Source organism: Mustela erminea, chromosome X (genome assembly GCF_009829155.1).
Source record: "Mustela erminea isolate mMusErm1 chromosome X, mMusErm1.Pri, whole genome shotgun sequence".
Taxonomy (NCBI): domain Eukaryota; kingdom Metazoa; phylum Chordata; class Mammalia; order Carnivora; family Mustelidae; genus Mustela; species Mustela erminea.
In genome coordinates, this window is record NC_045635.1 from 84,339 (window position 1) to 109,084 (window position 24,746).

Here is a 24,746-nt window from a genome sequence, read left to right on the forward strand (position 1 = left end):
GGGTCCCTGCGCAAGTCTGAGCCCTGCCGGCTGCAGGGTCCGGAGAGCAGGGGTCACTGCGCTGACTGCGGATATGGGCGCCCCCAGTGCGGGAATGGGGGTGGGGGACCCCGGGGTCGGACTGGACATGCGACCCTCACCCCCCCCCCCCACCCCGGGGCTGGAGCTCGGAGACATGGAGTTAGCCTGGGTCAGAGTGGACGTGTGACCCCCCAGGAGCAGGGTCTGGGAGATTGAGGGTCACTCTGGGTCAAAGGGGAAGTGTGACCCCCCCCCAGGAGCAGGGTCTGGGAGATTGGGGGTCACTCTGGGTCCGAGTGGACGTGTGACCCCCCAGGAACAGGGTCTGGGAGATTGGGGGTCACTCTGGGTCAGAGGGGACGTGTGACCCCCCCCAGGAGCAGGGTCTGGGAGATTGGGGGTCACTCTGGGTCAGAGTGGATGTGTGACCCCCCAGGAGCAGGGTCTGGGAGATTGGGGGTTACCCTGAGAGTGGACGTGTCACTTCCTGTAAGTGCAGGGTCAGTGTGTCCTCACGTGACCCAGGGTCCCCTGTCTGGGAGCAGACCTCCATATCGTGATGGTGGGATGGGTCTAGACCGGGCCCGGCGTCTCACCCCTTTTCCCGTGTTCTTGTCTTGAACACAGCAAAGCGACTTTTACCCCATCGTGGGGCCAGGGCCCTTCTGGAAGAGGTTTCGGGTGAACTTCTGCGAGTTCACGGAGCTGCTGGTGCACCAGACGCACTCCTCGGTGCTGTGTGACGGTCACCTCATGGACACGGTGATCGGCATGCTCAGCGGCCTCACAAACTCGGCCGTGTACAGCCTGCGGCACACCAGCTCCCTGGCCGGTGAGACGCTGCACGGGGCCCCTGCCTGGGCTTTTGCTGACTTGCGGGGCAGGCTGGGGCCGTGGGGGCAGGGACCAGAGGACATGGGGGTAGGGGACATGGGGCCAGGACCCACAGGGGCAGGGGCCAGGAGACACAGGAAAAGGGCTGTGGGGCTAGGGCAAGGGCCCTAGGGCCACAGACATGGGGGCAGGGGAGATGAGACACAGGGCAGAGGCCGTGGGACCAGGGGCACGGACTGTGGGGGAAGGACCATGGGACACAGAGCCGGGAGCCACGGGACACGAACACAGGGGCAGGGGCCTCAGCCTGGGCTTCTGCTGTCCCAGGGCCAGTGTCCACACCCGGGCCTGCCCTGTGCTGGCTTGCAGGGGGCAGAGGCTGCTGGCCGGGTGGTCACCAGGAGCTGGAGGGGACGGAGAAGCCACGGAGGGACGTTTGCTTCACAGAGGGACTGGGTGGCGAGGGGCACAGAGCTGTCCCTGCACATGTTCCACAGCAGAGGCTGGGGCAAGGCTGACGTTGGAGAGAGGGTGGGCTCTTCAGTCCCAGGGCCGGCCCCTCAGGCGTGTCCTGTACCTCTGTCCCCACGAGAGACCCCAGGCCAGCCCACACGGTCATGTCTTGTCCGTCTGTCCCCATGAGAACCCCCAGGGCTGGCCCTCCTGGGCATGTCCTGTTTCTCCCGGACCAGGAGCGTTAGGTTTTCTAAGTGAGTAATTCTACAAATCGGGTTCTTGGTTGGGTGTCAGTGCCAGGTGTGTGTTTTCCACGAACACGTGCGGAGCGGTTAGTGCCAGCTTCTCCCCCAATGGACGCTGAGCGGTCGGTGCTGACTGGGGGACTTGCTCGGAGGCCCGAGGTTAGAAGTCCTGTGCGTTTTGCCTCCTTACGGGAGGTGCAGCGGCCGTGGACGCAGCCGTCTGCGGAGTGATCCTCACACAGAAACGTTTGTAAGGGCGTGTCAGGGTCTCTGCACGGACCCGTTGGGAACCCCGCAGAAATCCGGAGTTTGTGACAGGAGACTGTAGAGGGATGTGTCCCCCGGGGACTCCGGTCCCGTGCCAGACAGGTCCCTGAAGATTTAGGGCTCTTCCCGTGTGTGTGTCACGGTGTCTCAGCCTCCCAGTGGCTCCGTGGGTCTCGTTCCCATGTCTGGGTCTGCAGGGGACACAGGGTGCATGGTGCCATGTGCCCTGGAGCGGGGGCGGGGGGTGTCCTGCACGTGAACTCCGACCTTGGACTGCTGGTCCTGAGACGCCACGTGTCCCGGTTGCAGTGAAGTTCCTTGGGCATTTGCAGCCTGCCGAGCTGGGGTTGTTCAGCTGAAGCCTGGTTTCTGCTGTGGTCCTGGCCCTGTGTCCCTCTGAGGTCATTTCCCACCTGGTGGAATTCTGCCCGCTCAGGGCACAGACATGACCTTGCCGCTGGAAAGGTCGTGGGGTGTGTCCACGCCCTGGGCACGCTGAGATGTGTGCTGGAGTCCGCGTGCACGGTCATCATGTGGGGGTAACCGTACGCAATCTTGTGACCCAGCAAGGGGCAGGACACAGCAGCCTCCCCAGCCCCCTGACCTCCCAGCTACCTCCAGATCCCCTCTGAGTGCTGCAGAAGGGTCCCTCCTGTGGGAGGTGGGTCCCAGCCTCAGGGTCACAGCCCCGCTCTGCTGGCAGCCATGAAGCTGCTGACGGCGCTGGCCAGCGTGAACCAGGGCATCTGCACGGGCAGGCGCACGGCCCAGCGGCTGTACGAGATCGAGAGCATCACCAAGCTCAAGGGGAGGCACAAGTACTACATGGAGCTGCTGGACCAGCGCAGGCACCAGGTGCGGGAGCGTGAGGGGGGGATGCAGGGGTGCGGAGGGGGCTGTGTGCAGGGGTGGGGAGGAGGAGGGGGACCCGAGTACTACATGGAGCTGCTGGACCAGCGCAGGCACCAGGTGCGGGAGCGTGAGGGGGGGATGCAGGGGTGCGGAGGGGGCTGTGTGCAGGGGTGGGGAGGGAGGAGGGAGGAGGGGGACCCGAGTACTACACGGAGCTGCTGGACCCGCGCAGGCACCGGGTGCGGGAGCGTGGGGGGGATGCAGGGGTGGGGAGGGAGGAGGGAGGAGGGGGACCCGAGTACTACATGGAGCTGCTGGACCAGCGCAGGCACCAGGTGCGGTAGCGTGGGGGGGGGGGGGATGCAGGGGTGCGGAGGGGGCTGTGTGCAGGGGTGGGGAGGGAGGGAGGGAGGAGGGGGACCCGAGTACTACATGGAGCTGCTGGACCCGCGCAGGCACCGGGTGCAGGAGCGTGGGGGGGTGCGCAGGTGGGGCCGGTGGAGGTGTACAGGGGTAGGAAGCATCCAAGCCTGGCCCGCCCCTCTTGCTCCCCAGCCCCGCCCCCTTGCTCCCCGGCCCCGCCCCCTTGCTCCCCGGCCCCGCCCACTTGCTCCCCAGCCCTGGCCCCGCCTTCTTGCTGTGGGTTGGGGGCCCTCCCCAGCCCAGGCTGCCGCACAGCGTGTGCGTGTCTAGTCGGTCGCCGGGGGGGGGGGGGCGGCTGTGGCCACGACAGCGCGTGGTCCCCAGGACTGGGGAGTCTTAGGGGTCAGGGTCTGCGCACAACTCGCCAGCACGTGGGGGCGCAGAAAGCACGGTGTGGTGGTTCCGCATCCGGGCTCCAGGTCCCCCTGGCCTTCCTGTGGGGGCGTCCCCGGGGACCCCTGGACACTCTCAGGCGGACTCCACGCCTCTGGCTCCGCTACGTTTCTGTTCTGCTGTCCCTGGGGTTTCAGCACACACAGACTGCGTTTACTGTGTCCTCTGTGTGCCCCGCCTGCCCTCTGACCCCCACCTCGCCCTCTGTGTCCCTCCTCCGCGTCCTCTGTGCTCGTCTGCCGTGTCCCCTGGGTCCCTCCTCCGTGCCCTCTGTGTCCCTCGGCCCTCTGATCTCTCTGCCTTCTGTACTCTCCCCCCCCCGCACCTGCTGTGTGCCCGTGTCCCTCTGCCGTGTCCGCTGGGTCCCTCCTCCGCGTCCTCTAGTCCCCTGCCTGCACCACGGCGCACAGGGGGTCCCTTTCTGGGGACATCTACATGCATGGGGCTCCGAAACCCGTCCGCGAGGACCGTGGCTCCTGCCCCGCTGGATGCCCCTGCACAGGTGCAGCCCGCCGACCCTGCCCTGTGCCCCACCGACGCCTCGCCTGCACCCCTTCACCCCGGCCCCCACTCTCCGTCACCCGTTCACTCCTGCCCTCACCCGCTCCCCCATCACCCCTGCCCCCACCGTCCCCGTCCCCCCGTCACCTCCTGCGGCTCACCTGCACGTTCCCCCTGCCCCCATCCCAACACCCCTTCCCCGTCCCCTGCCCCACCCCTCCTTTGTCCCCAACCCCACCGCTCGGCCCGTCCCCCCGCCCCCACCCGGTGCCCCGTCACACCCACCTCTCACCCCGTCCCCCTGTTCCGCTCTCCCGTTGTCTTGTCACCCCTGAGGTTCCGCCCCCACCCCTCATCCGTTCCCTCTTCACGCGCAGCCCGTCCCGCCGTCCCCCTGCGCCCCCAGCCCTCAGCCCGTGGCGTCTTCACTCCTGCCCCCAACCCCTGTCCTTCACCGGCCGCCTCCCCACCCCAGCCTCTCACCCCGGCACCCCGTCACCCCCCCTCACGCCACTGCTCACCCCGTCACCCTTCACCCCTGCATCTCGCCCCACCCTCACCCTGTCAGCCCATCCCCCGTCGCGACCCTCACCTGTAACCCCTTCACCCCTCCCCCATCACTCGTCACCCCGTCACCCTGTCCCCCGGACCCCGGTCCCGTCACCCCACCCCTCCCCCCTTCAAGCCCCTCACCCTGCACCCTTCATCCCCCGTGCTGACCCCAGACCCGTCACGCCCAGCCCCCATTCCATGGCTCCGTCCCACTTCACCCCTGCTCCCCACCCTTGACTCCTTCCCCTTCGCGTGTTTGCCCGCAGCCGGCACCCCTGTACCCCCGCCCCTGGCCTCCTAACCTCCCCGACCTTTCAACCCACCTCCCCCCTTTAGCCCCCGTGCCTTCGCCTCTGCCTCACCCCTTCCCCAATGTCCCGCACCCACACCCTGTCTCCCGCCAGCCTCACCGCTTCATCCCTGCCCTGTAGGCCCGTGCCGCGGCACGGCGGGCTCCGACCCGGGCAGGCGGGGCGGCCCGCAGTGCTGTGCGCGCACGTGTGTGTGTGCAGGACTCAGATGCCTGACAAGGGCCGATCCGCCCGGAGGCCGTGTGCGGGCTTCCCGCGTGCCGGCATCCCGCGTGCCGGCTTCCTGCGTACCCGCCGCAGCTGCCCGGAGGCCGCAGACGCCCGCTCCCGGCCCACACGTCTGCGCTTCTGCTCCTGCAGTTCCAGAACAAGCCCGTGGCCATCGACAACATCATCTGTGCGCTCTTCAAAAGGACGTTTGTGCCCCGCTACCGGTAAGGGTGGGCCTCGGTGCCATGCGTGTACCCGCGGGTCCCGTCACCCAGGCCGTGACTTCCCTGCACGTCCCGTCACCCAGGCCGTGCCTCGGCCTCGCTCGGCATCACACAGACGCGTGAACCCACCGTGCTGGTGATGATACGTGGCCGTCGGTGACGCGGTCGCTTCGCTTCTCAGTGACATCAGCTCGGACATCCGCGTGATCTGCATGGGGGAGCTGGGCTGCTGGGTCAGGCTGTACCCAGACCTGTTCCTGGACAACAACTACTTGAAGTACATCGGCTGGATGCTGTACGACAAGGTGCGCGGGCCCCGCCGCTCCGCCCCAACCCTAAGCCCCGGGTCCATTCTTCTGAGCGTGCGTCGTGTTCTCACTCCCACGACGGAGAGGAGCGGCGTCCACACCGGACGACGTCTCTCAGAAGATGAGACGTTGCTAGCTGCGTGGGTACAAGCGGCACGTTTCTCTGCTTAAAACCAAAATCTTGCACGGGTGCCGGGCTGGGTCGGTCAGGGGAAGGTGGGACAATTGGTCTTGGGGTCCGGAGTTTGAGCCCATGCTGGGCATGGAGCCTTGGGGGGAAAATCCAATACAGATGCTCAAAGCGGTTTCAGCTGTGGGCACGGAGTTAGCTCGTGAGGCCGCACAGACAGCCCAGACCGGGCAGCACAAATAGCACCTGTTCCTTCCTCTCAGTCCTGGGGGCTGGGAGTCGGTATCCAGGCAGGGCTGAAGTTGGGGGTCTGAGACCCAGGCAGGGCTGAGGCTGGGAGTGTGAGACCCAGGCGGGACCAAGGCAGCTTCCCCCCGTGGCCTTTCTCCCTGGCTCGTGGACCTGTCCTCTCCCCGCGTCCTCACGGGGTCGTCCCTCCGTGCGTGTCTACGTCCTGCTCCCCTCTCCTCGTGAGGACCCCAGTCCTGTGGGTTCGGCCCACCACCCCCCCGCGAACTCGATTTTCAGCCGAATCCCTTCTTTGAGGGCCCCACCTCGACGTACGGCCCCGTGCTGAGGTCCTGGGGTGAGGGTTTCAACGTGGGACTGGGGGCCGCCCCGTGCAGACCCTAGCAGGCGTGTTTCCGCACTGGTGGGGCCACAGACCCCTGTGTCCCGCCTGGAACGCTGTGGGCCGGGGGCCGGTCTGCAGTGTCGTGGAAGTGGCTCTTCCCGTCCGAGCGCGTGCGGGGAGGCTGCCCTGCGCGGTGACCGGCGCCCGTTCTCTGCCGCAGGACGCGAGCGTGCGGATGAAGTGCATCCTGGCCCTGAAGGCGCTCTACGAGAAGAGGGAGTCGGCCATGAAGCTGGGCCTTTTCTTCTACAAGTTCAAGGTGCGTGAGTGTCTCCTCTCCGCGGCTGCTTCCTCCACCGGCCGCTGCCCGGTCTCCCCGTCCCCGAGCCTCTCGGTGGACGTGTGGACGTCCAGCAGCCATTTGCTGGCCTAGAGTGCCAGCCGCATCTCAGCCCGACGCTCGGGAGCTGCAGGTTCTCTGGGGTCCGAGCCCGGGGCCGAGCACTTATGCTTCACGGCCCACCGGGTGACGTGGCCCCGGCAGCTGGGTTCTCTGCGTGCGGGGCTGAGGCTGGAGCACGGGCACACCCCGAGCGGACTGGTTGGGGTGCTGCCCTCTAACCTCGTGGTGCAGGAGTGGGAGGGCTTGGCGCCCACCATTCTGGCAGGGGAGCACGTCCTTGCTGGGTCCGGGGTTCCCTCGCAGAGGTTCAGACCTGCTCCCGGACTGCGGGTTGGTAGTCAGGTTCCTGGGATGACTTGCGGGTGCAGCCCGCTTTGTTCTTGAGTTTGGGGGTCCCGCTGTCACCCGGGACGCTGTTCTGAGATCCCACCGCCCATTGTGCAGGATGGCCAACTGTCGGTCGGTCGAGGACCCCACCCTGGGACCCGTGGCTGGACGGGAGGGGGGCCTCGGAGGTGGCCAGGGAACGTGGAGGGCCAGCCCGCGTGGCGGGGGCCGCCCAGTGGGGCATCTCATCCCTGGGGGTGTCGGAGGAACCAAGTGTTCCTTGACCGTGTCAGGGTCCCCAACGGAGTCTGACCGGAAGCCAGCAAGGCAGACCAAACAGGGCCACGCATGCCCGTGTGTGTACAGACGTCTCCCCTGCCCTCGGAGCACGTGCAGGACGCGGAGGCCCCCGGAAGAGGGATCTGACGCCTGAGCAAGAGTGGGAGCCAGGGAAAGGTGGGCGCCCAGTCCTCTCCGCTGTGTGGGACCTCAGGACGCGCCTTGCCTCTGGGTGCAGGGAGGCCCCCGCCCACGAGGGGGTGAGGGCTGCTGCGGGCGGCCGCCCCGTGCCGCCCGTCCCACACCACCCACCGTTGCCCACGGCCGCGCAGCTTGAAAACCGTGCCGTACGAGGGGCGGACCTGGGACGGCACGTCCTGAGCCCCGAAGGGCACGGTTGTGTCCGGGTGGCAGAAGCTCCTGGTCCTGGTTCCGTGAGCCCTGTGGGGCAGTGTGTGGCCATGTTTGGAGATGGGGTCTCCGGTCCGGCTGTATCACGTCTGCCGGCTCTAGGGACAACCGCGTGCCCTGCCCCGTGGTCCTCACTTTGGGGACAACCATGTGCCCTGCCCCGTGGTCCTCACTTCCACGTGGTGGTTCCCCGTGTCTGTGGGAAACGTAGAATCAACAGGTGGAGAGCACTGAGTGGAGGCCAAGAGCCCCGCAACAGATGCCCCAGTGCCCACGGGGGACCGAGGGCCTCCTGGGGGTGGTGGCGCGTCCCCACGGAGGAGGACACTGTGGTGCCAACCCCGTGCGTCAGCCGGTTGGGACCCACCGCCATGCGTGGGGTGGAGGTCATGCCGCATTGTCCGCTGCGCCTCATAGGAAAGGAGCGACGTGTCGTCTCGTTGCCTGGATGGGGACACGTTCCATGGAGCTGCCACCCCGGGCGGGGCTGGGATGTGGACGGCCGTCTTTGGGCGACTCTGCTTGGCCTGCGGAGCTGGTGGAGGCGACCAGGCAGCGCTTCCCTTAACCCTGGAGGCCCTGGGCTTCTGGCTTCAGCTTCTGTGTGTGCATTCCCCGTCCCGGTCCATGTGTACTGGCGGGGACAGCTGGGGACACTGGGAACATCCGGGGACACTTGTCCGCACCGGTTGGAGGCGGGGGCTGGAGTCTCAGGGCACCGAAGGCACAGCTGCACGCCTGCACGAGGTCACGACCCAGCCCCGACGGCTCCGTGCTGCCGCAGGGAGAGGACATCTGCCCCCCCACCCATGAGCCAGCCCCAAGTCCGGGGGGCCGCGGGGCCAGCTGTGCTGGGGGTCAGGAGAGGGTGCTGCCGGCGCCGTCTGCGTGGGCCTGGTGGCCCTGTCCTCTGGGGCGATCGGTGCTGGGCCGTGTGCTGGCGGCTGACTCGGGCTGTCAGGTGCCTCTGAAGGGGCAGTCCGCCCTGTGGGTGGGGGTCGTGGTGCCCTGGGTCCCACGGACGGCGCTGCAACGAAGCCTGTTCGTCTTGGGGTCTCTCCACAGAAACGGATCCTGTCGATGACGCAGGACAGGCAGCCGGAAATCACGTCCGAGTGCATGCAGCTGCTGAGGCTCATATCCGAGTGAGTCGCCGTGCCTGCGCCGCGCACCCGCTTGCCGGAGGTCCCCGCGCCCCTTCTGTGCCCCTGCCGGCTGGAGGTTCCCGCACCCCGCCGGTGGGACGTCATCACGCCCATGCTGCGCCTCCCCCCCGACCCCCACTGGCTGTGCAGGGCCCGGAGCTACCAGGCTTCCTGGACGCGGAGGGTGGGGCTGTGGGGTCAGGCCGGCAGAGCGCCGTGTGGCTAAGGAGCCCTTGCTGTGCCTTTGCTCTTGTGTTCGGGTGTGTTGCGCTCTGGTCGGTTAGAGACCGCTGCCTCCAGCGTCTTTGTGGGCCGTCCGTGAGGAGGGCCCGCTGGGTCATCTGTAAGGTCAGACCGGGCCTGGCCGGGCCCTCAGCAGTTGGGGTTCTGTCTGGGAGTCCCAGCTTCTCCCGTCAGCTCCTGGGCCTGGGTCGGGGCTCTGGGGGTGCCGAGGGGCTGGTGTTCGGAGGTGGTGACCAGTGGCTGGGCCGGCAGAATGTTCTGGAAACTCGTGGGTCCTGGCAGCACTTAGGCTGGGACGATGGGCTCTTGTTCCCTCCGACGCCCCCCAGCTGCACGACGCATCTCCTTGCTCAGTGAGTCACGTGTCATATGTTGATGTCAGCTGTGTCTGGCACGGGGACACGACCTTTTGCTTGGCCCCCATGCATAGATGCTCGGGCGAGTGCTGTGGGGACATCTTGAGCCCCGAAGGCTGGGGCCTGCCCGCGGTGCCATCGGTCTGCTCTGTGCTGAGGACAGAGGGGGACCAGGTGGACGTCAGACCCTCATGCAGCGCTGCCTCCTACCGCAGCCCAGAGGGACACTGTCCCAGCTGGAGACTGGGCACCGGGCTTCCTCATGCTGCGCTGTGGTCCCACGAGTGCCTGGCTCTGCCGGCACCTGGCCGGACGCCCGCATCCAGGAGCGGCAGGCAGGTGGCAGTTGGCGTAGCGTGAGATGGACCCGTACGGAGAGCAGCGTGGACCCCGGGGCGGTGGCCTCTGTCTCCTGTCCCGTGCAGCCAGGGTGGCGGCATGGCCTGTCCTTGGTCTTCCCACGGCTGCTGTGTCCGTCAGGGTCCTCCAGGGAGACGGACCCGACAGGAGATGCGGGGACATGTGCATCTGGAGGGAGGCTCCTCGGGGGCGTTGGCTCAGGATCCCGGAGCTGGGACGTCCCCGGACGTGTGTGTGTGAGCTGGGGATGGAGCCCGTGGTGTGGCTCGTGGGCGGCCGAGCGGATGGGCCTGGACCGTGGCAGGTGGCCCCGGGGCGTGTAGAGCGGGCGCTTTGGCTTAAGCTGTCCACATGGGAGGGGTTCCCTCCCATCGCTGAGGGTGTGTGCGGGGCCAGCTGTCGGCAGCCACGTGGTTTTGTGAGGAAGTGGCAGCGGCGGGAGCATCGTGTCGACCTGATTGTTCATGGTGGGGCAGGGGGCTCCGTACGCCTGATTCCAGAAAGCCTGTGAGGAGTTCCCTGCAGAGATCTGCACGGGGGCGAAGCAGCTTGTCCTGCCCAGTGAGGTGGGCCGCGTCTCACCTGTTGAAGGCGTGTAGCCCACAAAGGGGAGGAAGTGTGTGTTTGCCGGGCCTTAGCCCCAGCCGGGATGCGCGTCTTTTGTCGCTCTTGACCATCCTGCTCCCAGGCCTTCTGACGACACTTCTGCCAGCGCCTTGGGGGCCTTGTCAAGCCAAGTGCCCGGTCTTGGGGCCACACCTTGGCCTGAGTCCGTGGGCGGGCGGCCGATGACTGGGCTCGGTCGTGGGAGGAGCCTCTGGGGCAGAACCGCGTGGCTTTGGGACTTGAGGTTTGGATGGGGCTGATGTGGACCCAGCGAATGTGCCCCTTAGGTACAGTGTGCATGGGTGAGCGCAGCTGCCCCAGTCCCTCGTCTGGGGCTCCCGTGTCCTTGGGGCCTCCCACCTCCACTCAGCCCAGACAGCGAGGCACATAGGCGGCCTGCCCCGTTTCTGCTGGGTCTGGGAATGCCCACGGAGCCGCGTTGGCCTCAGTCCGCTGTGCTGGGGTCAGGCGTGGGTTGAGTGGATGTGTTTGGACACAGGGTCGCGCTGGTGGTGTCCCCCACTGACATCCCCAGCTGCTCCCCCCATGGGTGCCCGTGGACGTCTGCTGCTCCTCCGTGTGGACCTCTGCGTGCACAGCTGCTCGGAGGGCGGAGGGTTGGGCTGACAGGTGGCCCAGATGCACACGCAGGAGAGGACTCAGAATTTCCCCTAGTTTGGGGCTCATGGGCGGCTGGAGGGGAAGGAACCAACTCTAACCCTAGAGGCCCTGTAGGAGGCGGGACTCTCCAGGAATCCTGCTCACGTGGCAGTCTCATGTGGCCTCACCTCACATCTGGGGACATGGGCTGCCCAGGTGAGCTCAAACTGATTGGGATTCCAGAGGGGCCACCTCTCGCGGAAGCTGAGGTCGGTGCCATTGGCCCAGCAAAGAACCTCCGTTTGCTCTCGGGGACAGGTGTGTGTGGCAGAGCCCCGGGGTCACAGGTCCATGTGGCAGATCCCCGGGGGCACAGGTCTGTGTGCCAGAGCCCCGAGAGCAGAGCTCCGTGTGGTAAATCAAGCTCCGTGTGCCCAGCGTGTGTGGCAAAGCCCTGGGCAGGCCCTGGGCTCATGAGCGTCTCCCGCAGGCACTACGTGGGCGTGTTCTCCGCCATGGAGTACGTCTTCCTCTTCCAGTTTGTGTACGCGGCCTACAGGCCCATGGCCACCGCCGCGGGCGAACTCATCTGTAAAAGGTAAGGCAGGTGCCTGGCCACCCTGGGGCCCTTGATGGTGTCTCCAGGGCCGTGATGTCACCGTGATGTTGGAGGTGGGGTCCCCGTCCCGTGTCCCGTGTCCCACCAGCGGCAGATCTGCAGATGGGGATGGTAGGAGGAGGCCCCAGGACCCCAGAGAACAGCAGGGCCTGTGACCGGGGCTTAGACAGGACGGCAGGTGTGGGGCCCCGGAGGAGACAGTGGGGTGCACACGAGCGCGACAGAAGGACGCGGTGACCCAGCATGTGGCACATGTGTGGGAGTGGACCAGCTTGATCCGTGTTGCACACACATGCACACGCGGATTGGTTTGAGGAGGTAGTAGTGGCCCCTGCCCCTGAGGTGCCCTGAAGGTCCCTTGAGGGTCTGAAGCCCCCTGAGGCCCCCTGCGCCCCGCTGAGGTCCTGTGAAGCCCCCCGAGGCCCCCCGAAGCATGCTCCATACCCCTGAGGGGCCTCTTGGGCCATCTGGCCGTCCTGCCCTCACGGGTGGGTCTGCGTTCAGGTGAAGGTCCCCCGCCTCTGGTCCTCTGGGGTTTGAGGTGCAGTGACGGGGGGGGGGTGGCGTCTGGTTGTGGTTCCCTCCCCGGTGGTGGCCCGAGCTGACAGTCCGCTCGGACAGACCGAAGTCAGCTCGAGAACTTTCCTCCGTGGTCTGCGTCCTGTCCCTATGGCTCCCTGCTCTTCCTGCTCCCCGGGTCGTTGTGGACGGTGTGTGCAGAGGAGTGCACCGGAGTGCAGTTGGCCCGGCCCCGCAAGACCTGGGGCCCAGCCAGGCGCACGGGGTCCCCCTCCACGCCAGCACCGGGGTCACTGTCTCTGATCTCTGTAGGCTCCTGGCCCCTCCGCCCCACGAAGGTTTCTTTGCTCAAGAGCCCCCGGACGAGTTCGATCGAAATCTCCAGAACATGAAGGCGCTCATCGACTTCTACCTGCAGGGCGAGGTGAGGGCCTGGCCACGTGGGGTCGGGGGGCAGGATGTCCGAGTCCCGTGCCTGCGCCCCGCGTTCCGTGCCGCGTCCTGTGTCGCACGCCCGCATCCTGTGTTGGGCCGGCAAGGGGCTTGGCTCCCGTGTGGACGACCCTGGCTCTGGGCATGTGGGAGTCACGTCCCCGGGTCGTTGTCCGCATGTGTCTTCACGGGACCACACGTGGGAGGTTGGAAGGAAGCCGTTCCTGCCGGTGTCATTACTTGACCTCCTTGCCCCGTGTTGTCGTTGTGTGACCTCCCTGCCCTGCGTCAGCCCCGTGTCCTCCCTGTCCGTGTCCGCAGGTGCCTCCCTGTCCCGTGTGGTCGTCACTGGGCGTCCTCCCCGCCCCGTCGTCATCCCGTGTCCTCCGGTGTCCTCCGTTCTGTGTCCTCCCTGCCGTGGCCTCCGTCCTGGGTCCCCGTTCCGTGTCCTCCCTGCCGTGGCCTCCGGTGTCCTCCGTCCTGGGTCCCCGTTCCGTGTCCTCCCTGCCGTGTCCTCCGTCCTGGGTCCCCGTTCCGTGTCCTCCCCTGCCGTGTCCTCCGTCCTGGGTCCCCGTTCCGTGTCCTCCCCTGCCGTGTCCTCCGTCCTGGGTCCCCGTTCCGTGTCCTCCCCTGCCGTGTCCTCCGTCCTGGGTCCCCGTTCCGTGTCCTCCCCTGCCGTGTCCTCCGTCCTGGGTCCTTGTTCCGTGTCCTCCCCTGCCGTGGCCTCCGGTGTCCTCTGTCCTGGGTCCCCGTTCCGTGCGCTCCCTCCCCGTGGCATCACCCTCACCACACCCTCCCCACTGTGTTCTCCTGGCCCGTGTGTTCATCACGTGACCTCCGTGCCCTGTGTCATCGCGTGTCCTGCTTCCACATTCTACGACCTCACGTGTCGGGCACGTCCCTATCAGTTCCACAGACACGTCCCGTACCTGGTGGACGGCCTGTGGGAGGCAGCGCCCGCCCTGGTCCGGAACTGGGAGTGCATGACGGCCCTGCTGCTGGAGCCCCGCGGCGGGCGCCAAGGTGAGCGTGGCCACAAGCCTGCTCGGAGTCGTGGACCAGGGCCGTGTCCCGCCGGCCTCCCTGCCGTGCCCGCCAGGCCCACCGTCCCCCACCCGCCTCCCTGCGCCGTGTCTCACTGTCCCCCTACGTCCTGCTGTCCCCCACCCCCCACGTCCTGCCGTATGCGTGTCCTACTGTCCCCACCCTCTGGTAGCACTGTCCCTGTGTGCTGGTGTCCCGCGTTCCGCTGTCCCCATGCTCACATACCGCCCCCACCTCCCACTGTCGTGTGTCCCACGGTCCGTATCCCCATGTGCCGCCGTCCCTGTCTCCCACGTCCCACTGTCCCTCTCCTCCGTGTCCCACGGTCTCAGTGTCCCACTGTCCCCGACCCACATATCCCATGATCTCTGTGCCCTGCTGTCCCCCGTGTCCCACTGTCCCACTGTCCCTGTGCCCCGCCCCCAGGTCCCACCATCGCCATCTCCCACTGTCCCGTGCTCCGTGTCCTACCGTCCCCATGTCCCACGGTCCCCTCGTGTCGCACAATCCCTGTCCCGTCATCCCCGCCACCCCGCGGGGGCCCTCCCGTGCTGTCTGTGACGCCCGCTAGCAGCACGTGGTGCAGCGGGCCTGGAACGCCTCCTGTGCTGTGTTTGCTCCTTGAGTGCTTGGCTGGGGGGAGGGGCATGTGCCACGCTTTCCTGGGGTGACAGGTCCTTGGGTCTACAGCACGTGGTTCACGGTCCCTGGCCGGGGGTCTGTAGGACGTGGTTCACGGTCCCTGGCCGGGGGTCTCTAGGACGTGGTTCACGGTCCCTGGTCAGGGGTCTGTAGGACGAGAGCCGTGGGCTGCTCTCCTGGAAGAGCCACGGAAGCTCCAAGCCTGGCCCCAGAGTCAGGGTGCGGCGTGGGCAGAGTGCCTGGTGAACGAGCCCCCCAACAGCTGGGACCCCCTTCCCCCATGCCTCTGAGACCCTGGCTCCCCGACGGCACCTGCAAGGAGCTGCCCCCGCCTCCGACAGTGTCCTCCACGCCCCAGCCACAGTCCCGCCACGCCGAGATGCCCCCGGCCCCGGCCCCACGCTGCAGACACGATCCCAGCGCCCACTGGTTCCTCTGGTCACAGCAGGAGTCCCAGTGCCACAGCTCAGGCGTCGAGGCCCATCACGTTCCTGGGCGGGACCAGCAGCTTCAGCCATGCTCCCTGGGGTCCCTGAAGGGGCGTCTTTCTTTATCGTGAGGATGCCTCCTCTCCTCGGACCCAAACGTCTGGGGCCCGGCCGTGGTCTCTCTTTTCCTTGCCTCTAAGTGTGAGGCTTGGCTGTACCTGGGCTCAGAAGGGCACCACGCTTAGGATGTGGGACACAGGACAGGAGGACCCCCATGGGAAGGTCCAGAGTAGTTGCGGCAAATTCCCTCCAATCTGGTGGCTGAAACCAGAATCCATCTTCTGCCAGCTCTGGAGATGAGATCCGGGCGGGGCGGGGATGCTGGGGTCCAGGCGGGGCAGGACACGGCCACTGGGGTCCAGGCGGGGCAGGGCCGTGCTCCCTCCTGAGGCGCCAGGAGAGCGTCCTTCCTGCCGCCTCCAGCTTCTGGGCTCCAGGCATCCCTGGGCTGGAGGCCGCGTCCCTCCCACCTCTGCCTCCGTCCTCACGGGGATTCTCCTCTGTGTGGGACTCCTGTTCTTTCTCTTACAAGGACAGCAGGCATTGAATTTAGGGCCACCCTTTTTTCCCGTAAGTTGCATCCCATTCTGAGAGTCTGGTGGCTGTGATGAGGGGTTACAGTTACCGCACAACAGCCGATGCACAGACTGTCCCCTCGACGGGATGGCTTCAGACCTGAGTCCCGGGATATTGGGACAGTGGCCGGGGAGCCCCAGGGAGGACTGCCCTGAGCCCCACATGCAGGTGAACGGGCCAACGGTGCTTTGCTTTGTGGGCAGTTGGAGCGAAGGGCGGGCCCTGGTTGCTGTCTTCTGCGGGTCCCGGAGTCTGTGACCTCTGCCGGGGCTCTGCTCTGCCTAGGAGCCTGGCCGCGCTCCCCACGTGCTCTGAGCCCCTGCTGGGCTCACCGAGGCCTGTCCGAGCGGCACGTCTCCCCAGAGTGTTCTGCGTCTGGGGAGGTCAGAGGGGGCTGAGCGAGCGCTGTCTCCCCGCAGCCCTGACAAGCCAGCAGGAACGAGTGCTCATTGAGATCCTCGTGGCCGCCGTGAGACAAGCTGCGGAGGGGCGCCCACCTGCCGGCCGGCGCCTGGGCAAGAAAGTCAGTGCCACCCCCTGCCCCCTGCCTTGGTGCTCTCCGTCCCCTGTGCTGAGCGCTCTGCTGTGGCTGTCCTGCCAGGGCTCTGTGGGCGCCCGCTCCCGCCTCCGCCTCGCAGTGCCCCCCGCCCGCGTGGCCCCGAGAGCCGCTTGCTGCTGCTTCCGCCTTGTGCTTGTCACCCTGACTGCTCACTTGGCCCCTGGCCGTGCGGGCGGGACTCCTGGCCACCCAGGTAGGTGTCGCTGGCCACGCCTCGCAGCTGCGGTGCACCCCTCCTGCTGGCTACCGAGCCCTGTGCCCGCTGGGTCCTGTGTCTGCCGTCTGCCTCCCCGGGGAGAGCATGCCACAGCCTTCCTTACGCCATGTTCTCTCTGGATGTAGCTGCTTGTCGGCCAGCCTTTGATTTGCCTCCGTGTGAGCCTCTGCTGCTGCTGGGACAAAAGATCACACCCCAGGGCACTTAAACACCACAGGAGTTATACATGGTGCCCCCGCTCTGGAGACCAGAGTCTGAGATCCAGGCGGAACAGGACTTCTGAGATCCAGGCAGGGCAGGGATGCTGAGATCCCAGCGGGGCAGGACCTCTGAGTTCCAGGCAGGGCAGGGATGCTGAGATCCCAGCAGGGCAGGACCTATGAGATCCCAGCGGGGCAGGACCTCTGAGTTCCAGGCAGGGCAGGGATGCTGAGATCCCAGCAGGGCAGGACCTCTGAGATCCCAGCGGGACAGGACCTCTGAGATCAAGGCGAAAAGGGCTGTGTTCCCGCCTGAGGCTGCAGGGGAGGGTTCTCCCTGCCTTTTCCAGGTGCTGAGGCTCCAGGTGGCCCTGGGCTCTGGTTGAGTCCCTCCTACTTCTGCGTCTGTCCTCCCTTGGCTGTCATGTTCTCCTCTGTGCACACGTCCAGCTGTGTGTGTGAATCTCCGTTTTATGACACGTGCCACTAGATAAGGGTCCCACCCTGAGGTGTGACCTTGGGGGAGGCAGCTGAGTTCTTGACGGCGTCCCTGCGTGGGCAGCACTTCCTTGGAAACAAAAACCCGAGTAGTCGTCCAGAGCTTTATCCTTGATTTGGGGGGAGCTCTGCCTGGGTATGACCTGGCCACATGGGAGCAGGTCCCAGGGCCGCCGTGGGACTCACGTGGGTCCGTCATGGGCTCAGGCCACGCATGCTCTGCCTGCAGGCCACCCGGGAGGTGGACGGGACCCGCCGCTGGCGTGAGCACGCCAACATGAGCCGACACTTGGCCAAGGTGCTGCCCCGGCTGCTCTCCAAGGTGCCGAGCGGGAAGGGCCGAGGCTGAGAGCCCGGGGAGGCTGGGGGAGCTCCAGGGCAGGCCAGGAGGCTGCAGAGGCGAGGGGAGGCCTGGGCGGCTCCGCTTCACGCCTGCTCTCTGGGCAGTTTGCAGCGGACAAAGAGAAGGTGACCCCCCTCCTGCAGATCCCACAGTATTGCAACCTGGACGTGTACGACACGGACGGCCTGGGCTCGGTACGTGGCAGGACTCTGCTCCTGCTCCCTGAACTCCGCGTGCGGGGCCGCACCCCTCCTCATCAGGGTCCCCGCCCCACCCCTTGTCGGGGTCCCGACGTGGGGGCCACGCGCCATCTCCCTGGAGTTTCAGGCGTCGGGCTGCTGTCCTCTCCGCCCTGCGGGTCTGGGCCATCACGCGCTCTTGCGACAGGGTCCAGACCCCCGTGCTTGCAGGTCTCTGACCTCTTCCTCGTGCGCCATGCCCCCTCCCTGCACGGCAGCTGCTCCGCTCGCCCGGATCTTCTCCCAAACCCCGGGGCCTTTCACGCCACCCTGACCTTTCCCCTGACCCGTACGATCCCTGCCCCCCACTGACCCCTGATCACCTTTTCCCGGACCCTTTATCGTCTCTCACCCCTGTGACTCCTGGCGGTTCCCGCGACGACCTCCGACCTTTCTTCTCATGCTCGTGACCTTTTCTCTCAACCCCCGACCCACCTGACCTCCTGCCCATCTCCTGACCTTTCCTTCTCGAGGTCACAACCCCCGACCTCTTCTCACCAACCCGCACCGCGCCCCCCGACCGGGTCTTTTGTCCCCCCGCCCCCCTGCAGTACCTGGACGCGGCGCTGCTGGAGCTGGACTGCCTGGTGCAGCGGCACTCGGACGTGGCGGTGCTGGAGGCCTGCGCCCGCGCCTACGGCACGTACTGCGATGAGGGGCGCTCCGCGCACGGCCAGGCCGCCCCCGCCTGCAGCCGGCTGGTGGACATGCTGGTGGACGCGCTCACCCCGCTGCTGGACGTGTTCATCCAACACGAGGTGCAGGCCGGGGGTCGGTCGCAGGGGTGGACGCGGGCGTGGGGTTCTCTGTGGGAGCCCCAGCTGGTCTCGCTGGCCCTGTGACGGGAGGGGGAACGTGCGCGGGCGGGTGACTAAGGATTCCACTGCTCTCTGCGGGAGCCCCATAAGCCCCCGGAAGACCAGCCTGCCAGAGGCGCTGCCCGGTCTGCACTTGACGGGCAGATGGTTTCTGTGAAGAGCCGCGTCGTAAACACGTTTGGCCTGGTGGGTCCTCCTGTACTTGGCTGGTGGTCCGGTGGGTCCTCCTGTACTTGGCTGGTGGTCCGAGAGCAACAGACACAGCGTGTCCCTGGGCCACGTTCCAGTAAAACTTTATTGACACAGACGGGCTGAGGGCCGTTTGGCCTGTGGGCCTGGCGTCCGGCCCTGGCTGAGGCACCTTGCTTGTGACGCTCTGCTTGTTTCCACAGGCAGGACTCCAGGTTGCTCTTGAACCTGGGCCTGCCGCGATTGTGGGGTGCCGCAGGTCAGCGACGCGCCTCTGTGTCCGTTCTCTCCGCTGTAAAGGGAGAAGCGTATTCCCTGTGGCAGGTTCTTGGCAAGGATGTGAGGCGAGTGTGTGGAGGTGGGAGGTCTCAGATCCCGACTGTCCTTGTTCTGCAGCCTACGCGTCTTTGAGGGTGTCCTCTGGTCCCCTTCGTTTCCTGCAGAGCTGGACTCAGAATGGCCCGGGGCACTGTTTCCCTTTGGAGATCTTAAAGAGCTGCCTACGGGAAAGTTGGGGACAGAGCAGGCAGGAACACGGGCCTGGCTCGAAGCCGGTCCGGTGTCCTGGGGAAGCCCCCCTGGAACCTGCGTGTCCCGCCACCACCCCCTCTGCTCTCTCCCCACTGTGTAGAAGCAGGGCCTGTTCCTTGGACACGGTGAGATGGGGCGGATCTGCTCCACGCTGCGGAGACTGGCTGCCTTCTACAGGTGAGGGGGGCAACGCGCCTGTTCCCTCAGGGGAACAACCCCTTGGGTTCATTCCCTTGGGAATGACCCCCAAGCCATGTGCCTGCTGCCTTACTCAGACAAATGTCCCCGTGTCCCAGGTGAGGTGGGGGGACTCAGACCTTTGTGCGGGTGTCCTGTAGGTGTGCCTGGTGGCTCTGGGCCACCTGGGAGCCCATCCTGCCCATCAGGGGCTCTGAGCTGCGTCCCTAGGAGTGGGGAAGGCCTCACCAGGCGGGTGCTGGACATCATACTGAGGGAGCCCAGCTGGGCCATCTGGGCTTGGTGGCCCCTCAGTCTGCCGGGAGGTGATCCCTCAGCTCTGAGACCTACTGACCAGTGTTCGCGGCTCACCTGGGGGACGGCGGAGCTCCTGGTGGGGGTGAGCTGTAAATCCTCGTGTGCGTTTCTGGCCAGTGCACACGACCTGAGCAGCTGGAATCTGTATGAGAAGATGGACAGCCTGCTGACTTTCCGCCGGCACCAGGGCAGCCTGCCCACTGAGGTGAGGGCGGAGGGAGTCGGGTGAGTCCTTGTCGGGGGGCAGGGGTGGGTTCTGGGGAGAGAAGGGTCTTGTGGGAAGGAATGCATGGGGGGGAGGGTCTTAAGGAGAGAGAAGAGTCCTGAGGGGACGGAAGGATGGGGAGATGGGTTCTGAGGAGAGAGAAGGGTCCTGAGGGGAGGGAAGAATCGGGGGTCCTGAGGAGGGGGAAGCATGGGGGGGGGGATAAGTTCTAATGGGAGAAAAGTATCTAATGGGAGGGAAGCGGGGGTGGGGCTGAGGAAAAGGAAGGGTTCTGAGGGGAGGGAAGCATGGTGTGGGACAGACCTGAGGAAGAGAAGGTCCTGAGGGAAAGGAAGCATGGGGGAGGGGATGGTTCTGAGAGGGAAAGGTCCTAGGGGGAGGGAGGCATGACGGGGAGGGTCCTGAGGAGAGAGAAGGGTCCTGAGTGGAGGGAAGCTTAGTCAGGGGTAGGTCCTGCAGGGGAGGGAAGCACTGGGGGGACAGGTTCTGGAGGAGAGAAGGGTCCTGAGGGGAGGGAATAATGGGGGGTGGAGGGTCCTGAGGAGAGGGAAGCGTGGGGGGACGGGTTCTGAGAGGAGAGAAGGTTCCTGAGGGGACGGAAGCATGGGGGGGTTCCTGAGGAAAAGGAAAGGTTCTGAGGGGAGGGAAGCATGGTGAGAGGGGATAGAAGGTCCTGAGGGAAAGGAAGCATGGGGGAGGGGATGGTTCTGAGGAGAGCGAAGAGTCCTGAGGGGAGAGAAGCATGGGAGGGGATGGGTTCTCAGTGGAGAGAAGGGTCTTGGGGGAGGGAAGCATGGAGGAACCTGAGGAGAAGAGTCCTAAGAGGAGGGAAGCATGGGAGCGGGGAGGGTCCTGAGTGGAGAGAAGTTTCCTGAGGGGAGGGAAGCATAGGGGGAGTGTCCTGAGGGGAGAGAAGCATGGCGTGGTTCACTGAGGGGAGATACGTCCTGAAAGGAGGGAAGTATGGGGGTTCCTGAAGAGACAGAAGAGTCATGAGGGGTGGGAGGCAGGGGTGGGTCCTGAGGTAAAGGAAGGGTTCTGAGGGAAAGGAAGCATGGTAGGGGACAGGCCTGATGGGAGAGAAGGTCCTGAGGAAAGGGAAGCATGGGGGGTGGACAATGGTCCTGAGGAGAGGGAAGGGTCCGGAGTGGAAGGAAGCATGGTAGGGGGCGGGTCCTGAGGAGAGGGGTCCTGAGGGGAGGGAAGCATGGGGGGGACAGGTTTGGGGAGGAGAGAAGGGTCCTGAGGGGACAGAAGGATGGGGAGATGGGTTCTGAGGAGAGAGAAGGGTCCTGAGGGCAGGGAAGAATCGGGGGAGGGTCCTGAGGAGAAGGAAGCATAGGGGGGATAAGTTCTGATGGGAGAAAAGTATCTAATGGGAGGGAAGCATGGGGGGTTCCTGAGGAAAAGGAAGAGTTCTGAGGGGAGGGAAGCATGGTGAGAGGGGATAGAAGGTCCTGAGGGAAAGGAATCATGGGGGATGGGATGGTTCTGAGGAGAGGGAAGAGTCCTGAGGGGAGGGAAGCATGGGAGGGTTCTCAGTGGAAAGAAGGGTCCTGAAGGGAGAAAAGGGTCCTGGGGGGAGGCAAGCATGAGGGACCTGAGGACAAGAGTCCTAAGAGGAGGGAAGCATGGGGAGATGCATCTTGAGGGGAGGGAAGCATGGCGGGGAGGGTCCTGAGCGAAGTGTCCTGAGGGGAGGGGAGCATAGGGGAGTGTCCTAAGGGAAGAGAAGTGTTCTGAGGGGAGGGAAGCATAGGGGGAGTGTCCTGAGGGGAGAGAAGGGTCGCAAGGGGAGGGAAGTATAGCCGGGGTGTGTCCTGAGAGGAGAGAAGCATGGGGTGGTTCACTGAGGGGAGATACGTCCTGAGGGAAGTATGGGGGGCTCCTGAAGAGACAGAAGAGTCATGAGGGGTGGGAGGCATGGGTGGGTCCTGAGGTAAAGGAAGGGTTCTGAGGGGAAGGAAGCATGGTAGGGGACAGGCCTGAGGGGAGAGAAGGTCCTGAGGAAAGGGAAGCATGGGGGGGACGATGGTCCTGAGGAGAGGGAAGGGTCCTGAGTGGAGAGGAGGTGGAAACATGGGGGGGGATGAGTTCTGATGGGAGAGAAGGGTCCTGAGGGGAGGGAAGAATGGAGGTGGAGGGTCCTGAAGGGAGGGCAGCATGGGCGAGGGTCCTGAGGGAAGAGACCTGTCATGAGGGGAGCGAAGCATGGGGAGGGGAGGGTCCTGAGGAGAGGGAAGGGAAGCATGGGGGTTGGTGTAGAGGGTCCTTAGTGGGGAGAATGGTCCTGAGGGGAGAGAAGGGTTCCAGGGGGGTGTGGGGCAGATTCTTGGTGGAGAAGGATCTTGGAGAGAGAGGGTTCTTGGGGGGGGGGCCGTAGGGTCCTGAGTGGGGGGCAGATCCTGGGGGGAACGGGACCTGGGGAGTGTCCTGATGGAGGGGAGAGGATCCTGAAGGGAAAGAAGGGTCCCGGTCAGGGAAAAGGCCCCGAGTGGGGGAGGGGCAGGTACTGGGTCTCAGGGTTCTCTGCTAAGGAGTGTCCCCAGGGTGGGTGTCCCGTCCACATCCCCGCCTCCATGACAGGCCCTGCGCCCCACAGGTTGTGCACTGTGCCCTGCAGTGCACCTACTATGCGCTCCTGTGGCAGATCGTCGCCGCCACGGACCGGCTGCCGCCCCAGGTGGGTGAGGGGTGCGGGGGAGGTCAGGCGTGTGGCCCGCAGTCGTCTGTGAGGAGGGAAGGATGGAGCGGGGTGGAGCCAGCTCTGCCGCCGTGACAGGCGTCGGTCGTCCGGGGGTCCGCCTGGGCTCCTGGACTCCGACGTGAGAGCTGACCTGGGGCTGGGCCACCCGGCCTGCCTGCCCGCCGTGGGGAGCGCGGCTCAGATGATCTGAGGACCCGCTCCTGTGCGCGCCGGGGGAGACCCTTGTCCTTCCTCGGCTGCGCCAGTCCCTTCGTTGGGAGCCAGCCACACTGTGGGGTTATATTTACGGTTTCTCGGAAATCCGCAGGCCTGAGCTCCTTGGGAGGAAGTTTGGACCCGTGTGGGGAGAATGTGGTGTGGGGGATGACGGAGATGCGGGGAGGGGCCGCGGGCTCAAGATGGGGGAGGGCAGGGAGACGGGAAAAGGGGACCTGGGGCTGAAGATGAGGGTTAGGGTTAGGGTTAGGGACGGAGGGGATGACGAGGGGGACGGGGAGGCAAGGGGGATGGGGAGGCGGACGCGAGGGCGAGGGCGAGGGCGAGGACGGCGGTTGATCTGCGCGGGGACGTACCTGACGCCGGCTCTCCTGAGGCGGGCAGGTCCGTGGCGCTGGCGCTGGGGCTGCGCTGACCGGGCACCGGCTCGCCCGCTGTCCGCTGGCAGGAGGCGCTCCTGGACTTGAGGAAGAGGCTGCTGAGGTTCTGCCTGGTGTGCCGCGTGTACCTGAACCACCAGAGCAAGGTGCTGAGCGAGAAGGTGCGTGCGTCCCTCCGAAGCTCGCCGGTGCGGCCGGGGCTGGCGGAGCAGGAGGGGGACGTTAGCCAGGCCCGGGGCGTGGGCCGGGGCGCGTCAGGGCAGTTAGGCTTTTCTGCGACGCCGGTTCCTGCTCTCCGTGTGTGTCTCGTACGAGGACGTTTGTTCTTGAACGATGAGGGGAGGGCTTGGGGGGGCCATCGTCGCGTCGTGTGAGCACCTTACGTCTGTGAAGTTGTCGGCTCGCCCAGGTTCGCGGGAGCCCAGGGCCCGCGCACGGCCCCGGGACACGGGAGCCCGGGCGCGCACGGCCCGTTCGTACCAGCGCACCGTCTGCTGGTCGCTCCCGCGATCCGGGCCGCGTGCCGCGGTGGTGGACATGCGGGTGTCAGCTCCCGACCGCCGTGTCAGAGGTTGCCGCACACGGAACCTTCAGGGCCGTCTCCGGTCTGCGGGGAAACTGTTCTCAGCGCTTCTGGACGCTGGACGCAGGCGCCCGCTTCCTGCCTTCCGCGCCGGGGCTCCTGCGTTCTTCCCGTGCGCGTGTGAATTTTCAGAATTCCCGAATTTCCTCTCCCGCTACTTTACGTAACACCTCGCCCTCGTCGGACTCGCGGCCGACTGAGGAGGTTGAGTGTGCGGCTCCTTTCCCGGGGCTGAGCTCTGCCCTGAGACCCTCCCCGCTGCCGGTCACAAGCCCGTGTCCGCGGTTTCCCGCCAGGATGGCTCTGGTCCCGGCCGGGGCCCGTGCCGCAGTGCTGCCCGGGTGTCGGGAACGTTTGCGTTCAGCGTGTGTCGTGTGCTGCTGTGAGGCGTTGACCGTGGTGGTCTGTCGCCCGCGTGTCTTCTGTCTCTGGGGTGTTCCGCGGCGCATGTCTTTGGGGGCCCCTCCCCGCCCCGCGGCTCTCATCCAGCCCTGAGCTGGCCTGGGCGGCTGCGGGCGCTAGTCAGGGCCCGTCCCTGGGGGCGTGGGTGCCTGTCCCTGCCGGTGCCCCCTCACGCCGCAGCCCCTCGCCCCCTTCAGGCCTTCATCCTGCTGTGTGACCTGCTCCTCATCCTCAGCCACCAGGGCCCTGAGGAGGACACGGGCCTGGGGCTGCTCTTCTTCGTCCCCGACCACGTCCTGCAGTGCAAGCTCCTCACCTTTGTCAAGGAGCACGTGTTCCTGGAGGAGGCCGGAGCTGCAGGTCAGCCTCCCGGGAACTTGGGGCAGGGACGGAGGAGACCTGGAGTGGGTCCAGGTGGGGCGGCCTGGGGCAGGAGGTGGTCCGGGCGGTAAGGGTAGGGCAGGGCCTTGGGCCGGGGGGCGGGGGGCTGCGGTAGAACGGTAGGGGGGGACCTCGGGGGTTGGGGACCTTTGGAGCAGCCCGGGGGCAGGAGGGCCTGTGCAGACTCGGGGTGGGAGGTGGACGAGCCTCGTCGGGGGCTCGAGCGCTCTGGGGCCTGGAGCCGCATTTCCCAGGCACGTGTGTTCTTGGTTCACTGCCACGAAGAATGGGGGAGCCCTGGCAGTCAAGACCTGGAAACACGGGGACCCCGTGACACTACGTGCTTCCTCTGTGGCCCTGGGTCTGCGCTCTGGGGGCCTGCACGTCCAGTGAAGCCACTGCCGTCCCGGC

General features: G+C 66.2%; 1 protein-coding gene and 1 long non-coding RNA gene across 8 annotated transcripts in view; one reads left to right on the plus strand and one right to left on the minus strand.

The window, feature by feature from the left end:
• Positions 1-24,746, plus strand: part of LOC116583619 (cohesin subunit SA-2-like) — a 51,086-nt gene that overhangs the window by 17,872 nt on the left and 8,468 nt on the right. For 6 of the 7 annotated variants that reach the window (XM_032331702.1, XM_032331703.1, XM_032331705.1 and 3 more), the window contains exons 8-25: positions 649-853; positions 2,527-2,678; positions 5,216-5,289; positions 5,471-5,594; positions 6,522-6,620; positions 8,787-8,866; positions 11,522-11,629; positions 12,482-12,593; positions 13,510-13,624; positions 15,771-15,874; positions 17,055-17,147; positions 17,273-17,362; positions 17,959-18,165; positions 19,046-19,122; positions 19,558-19,645; positions 22,269-22,349; positions 23,038-23,130; positions 24,152-24,314. In XM_032331702.1, the coding sequence (XP_032187593.1) occupies positions 649-853; positions 2,527-2,678; positions 5,216-5,289; positions 5,471-5,594; positions 6,522-6,620; positions 8,787-8,866; positions 11,522-11,629; positions 12,482-12,593; positions 13,510-13,624; positions 15,771-15,874; positions 17,055-17,147; positions 17,273-17,362; positions 17,959-18,165; positions 19,046-19,122; positions 19,558-19,645; positions 22,269-22,349; positions 23,038-23,130; positions 24,152-24,314 (2,065 nt within the window). The remainder of the gene's footprint in view (positions 1-648; positions 854-2,526; positions 2,679-5,215; positions 5,290-5,470; positions 5,595-6,521; positions 6,621-8,786; positions 8,867-11,521; positions 11,630-12,481; positions 12,594-13,509; positions 13,625-15,770; positions 15,875-17,054; positions 17,148-17,272; positions 17,363-17,958; positions 18,166-19,045; positions 19,123-19,557; positions 19,646-22,268; positions 22,350-23,037; positions 23,131-24,151; positions 24,315-24,746) is intronic. The other variant, XM_032331704.1, reaches the window with a different exon arrangement.
• On the minus strand, positions 19,116-23,041 carry LOC116583642. The gene is made up of 3 exons (XR_004282814.1): positions 22,946-23,041; positions 22,299-22,395; positions 19,116-19,582 (listed from the first exon to the last, which is right to left on the minus strand). It is a non-coding gene; the product is annotated as an uncharacterized LOC116583642 (long non-coding RNA).